This window comes from Aplysia californica, unplaced genomic scaffold (assembly GCF_000002075.1).
Source record: "Aplysia californica isolate F4 #8 unplaced genomic scaffold, AplCal3.0 scaffold00279, whole genome shotgun sequence".
NCBI classification, from domain to species: Eukaryota; Metazoa; Mollusca; class Gastropoda; order Aplysiida; family Aplysiidae; genus Aplysia; species Aplysia californica.
Window position 1 is genome coordinate 52,127 of NW_004797549.1, and position 3,247 is coordinate 55,373.

A 3,247-nucleotide genomic window follows, 5' to 3' on the forward strand; every position below is an offset into this window, starting at 1 on the left:
CCCCCACCCCCACCCCCAATCCTCCCTTTTAGGCACGAATGTGCCCTCTGGCTGCCGGGCATGATGTGCTTCCTCCTGTCCATCTACTCAGGGTCCAGAGCCTTGGCCAACTTGGTGAGGTCACGGAGTAGCCGGGCTTGCCAACTGTCACAGATTTCCTGAGATTGTGGCTGTTGGGAATTTGAGGGGACATTTTAGCTTCCACCTCTTTGATAGGCCAAATTTTTTCACATATTGCAACTCCAGTGCTTTCTTGTCGTATCTACATTTTTAATAACAGTGAAAACAGTTCATAACAAAGAGTGAGCTTAAGAAGATGTCACATTTTCACTGTTAAAAAGAATGGAGATATGACAAGAAAGCTCTGAGGTTGCGATATACCACACAAAAACCAGTCCTACTGGGTGTAGTGTTGTTCAGGTTCAATATAAAAAATAACAAATGGATCATTGTAATGTTTGTTGTTACGTAATTTCTCTTCATAAATATTCTCCTCTGCGGACACATTGGTCATCGTCAGTCATCGATAGACAAACTACTAGTGTTATGTCATTGTATTTTCCTAAATGGCTTTTTAAATAAGTTGGCAAGCCTGCGGCATAGTTGTCTGACGCAATACTCTCGTTATTCTTCCTTTTCTGTGCAAATAACTCATTTTGGCATTATTGCTGCAGTATGTTTTTTGTATTTGGCATCATGACATAGTATTGGCATCCGGTCATTACCTGTTGCTTTGAAGTAGGTGTGATATGTTGGCGTAGTTCTGATGCATTGACGTAGTAAGTTCTGACATGTTGACATAGCTTTGACAAATTGAGGTAGTTCTGAGGCTTTGATATAGTTCGATTAGTTTGATATGTTAACTCAGTTCTACTGCTTTAACATAGTTTATTTCTTACACATTTACACTGTCTGACACATTAATACACAGTTCTGACAGATCTGACATACGGTTGTGACATATTAACGTAATTCTGACCAATTGAGATAGTTATTATGAGTTACTGACACAGTGTTGATAGTTGGTGGGTGCTTCAGTGTGGTTTGCTCCTTCTTTCCTGCCAAACATGTACCATCCTTGTCTCTCCCTCTTTTATTTGTATGTTTTTATCTAGTAAGACCTTGAATCTTTGGCACTTACTTGACATAATTTCTTTGCAAAAGCTGTAACACTTTTACTAAAACTAAAACTGGCTCTGTTTTGACTCACAGACAAAGTTCTAAGACAGGATAATACTTTATTATCCCAAAGGGAATTTTTTCTTTGCTGTACAGGACCGTAAAAACACAGGCAGGTATACAAATTATATATTACTCTCATTAAAATTCAATATGAAAAGAGAAGTAAAGCTGACAAAAAGTACTTATCACATCAAATGCATCATTCAACCTCAAGCAGGAATTTAATTACAAGACCTTTCTATAAGGAAGATGTAATCTGATACAGCTCTGACTCACTGTTCACCATCTTGACTACTTTCAGCCCATTCCAGTGTTTTTTGTCATGCAAAACATTGTCCTTGTCTTCAAAGCCACGGCTGAGTTACTGTTTCATGGACAGGTAAGTGAGGAGTGTCTGTCTGCGTTCATAGCTAACCTTCAAGATAAGATCACTGTTAGGCATGGGTCTTGGCGCCTTTGGAATTTTATATCATCACTGCAGGATTCTAAACTGCTAACCACAAAATCGGGGCTTTTGGTTCTTTTTTCCCTGATTTCTGACTAACATCACACAACACTTGCTATAAATAACTTTCAGTTAGATTAATCTATTGAAATAGTTATAACAAGATAGAGTTCTAAACAGCTGAAATGTATTTAATTGTTCTGCTTTTTACCTTTTTTTTAACTGTCCTCTAAAATTTAAAGAACTAAAGTTTACAGAAACTTGAGTTTGCCATTTAGAATCTGTCAGTGACAATGTGTAATTTTTCATAGATTGATCTAATAAGTGGATGATCTCCTTTGTCTCACCAGCATGTGTTTTATTGGTTAGGCTGTTCTTTATACCTATAAAACACAATTTCCGAGTGGGGAAGTTTTGTATTGAGTATCTCTGTATATCTGCTGGGATGTTGTATCTTTCTCTGCCAGGTTAGCCCTCATGTCCACCAAACTAGAAACCAACAAACCAAAAAGTTGTCTGTCTCACTGGAAGTCGGTTATTAAAATAAGGCTCCAGTTTTTTTCCCCATAGTAATCCGTGAGAATTCCTTTTGGGTGTGTCCACCAAAACGACCTGATTCCTCTCGACAAAAGTCAGATCGATTGGAATGCTTGCAGCATTTTAGTTGGATTAGCTGGTGACTTATCTACCATAGGCCCAACCAGATCAGAAACAGATTTTTTACTTGTAACTTCCAATGACAAATCTAATGCTATATATTCATAATCAGCACCTCAAAATTAACAAAGCCTACACATAAACTGCCAGTTTAAATGCTTATTAACTTTACTAAATTTTTTCCCGAATCTTCCATGCTCTTTCATTCTCATCTTGCGTTTCTTAACCTTTGACGTTGTTACACATGCTGAAAGCGACTGGACCGAATTTTGCTGAGCTCAACAAAAATCACATAGGTTCTGCTTTGGTGGAAACGTGGCCTTAGTCATGACGAGCAGAGTCAAAACCTGTTACCTCATGAATTATATAAGTTGTGTCAAATCAATGGAGAGCATTAAACATTTACAATTTTGAATATAACTCTGTTTGCCTCGACAGATCACAAGTGTGTACAGTTACTTCATGTTGATGATCTCCCTTTGTTCTGCCTTGGCTGTGGCTAAGACTGACCCTCAGTTTGAGCCAGAGGGCTATTGGTGGATGTGTGTACATATAGTCAGCATCGGTGAGTGTGTTTGTCTGTATATAGGTATGGTCAAATTTTCTGTGTGTACATTTGGACATAATGTTGGCAGTTGCGTGTGAACATATTGTCGGCAGTTCTGTGTGGACTCCATCAAGGGTAAATGAGTTTTGAACTGTGGCAGTTAAACTGAAGCCAGAGGAGCAATCGTCTTGCATAGCTGTGTGCTGATTTATGTAGAATGTGTCATTTCTAACGGTTTGTAATGACTATGGTATTGAAAATATATTCCCTTTCTAACTCCCAACCCCTTGTCATTATTATTATCATCATCATCATCATCATCATCATCGTCATCATCTTCCTTTATTTTTGTGTATGTTTCAGGAGTGTTTGAAATTTATACAAATCTAATGAGAGGAAGGTTGAAGCTGAGGTAA

The 3,247-nt window shown here is 38.0% G+C and overlaps 1 protein-coding gene across 1 annotated transcript in view; it reads left to right on the forward strand.

Moving 5' to 3' along the window:
• Positions 1-3,247, forward strand: part of LOC101864631 (transmembrane protein 241) — a 9,095-nt gene extending 5,848 nt beyond the window's left edge. Inside the window, exons 5-8 of the mRNA XM_013084217.2 lie at positions 33-114; positions 1,484-1,561; positions 2,723-2,849; positions 3,195-3,247. Coding sequence (XP_012939671.1) covers positions 33-114; positions 1,484-1,561; positions 2,723-2,849; positions 3,195-3,247 — 340 coding nt within the window. The remainder of the gene's footprint in view (positions 1-32; positions 115-1,483; positions 1,562-2,722; positions 2,850-3,194) is intronic.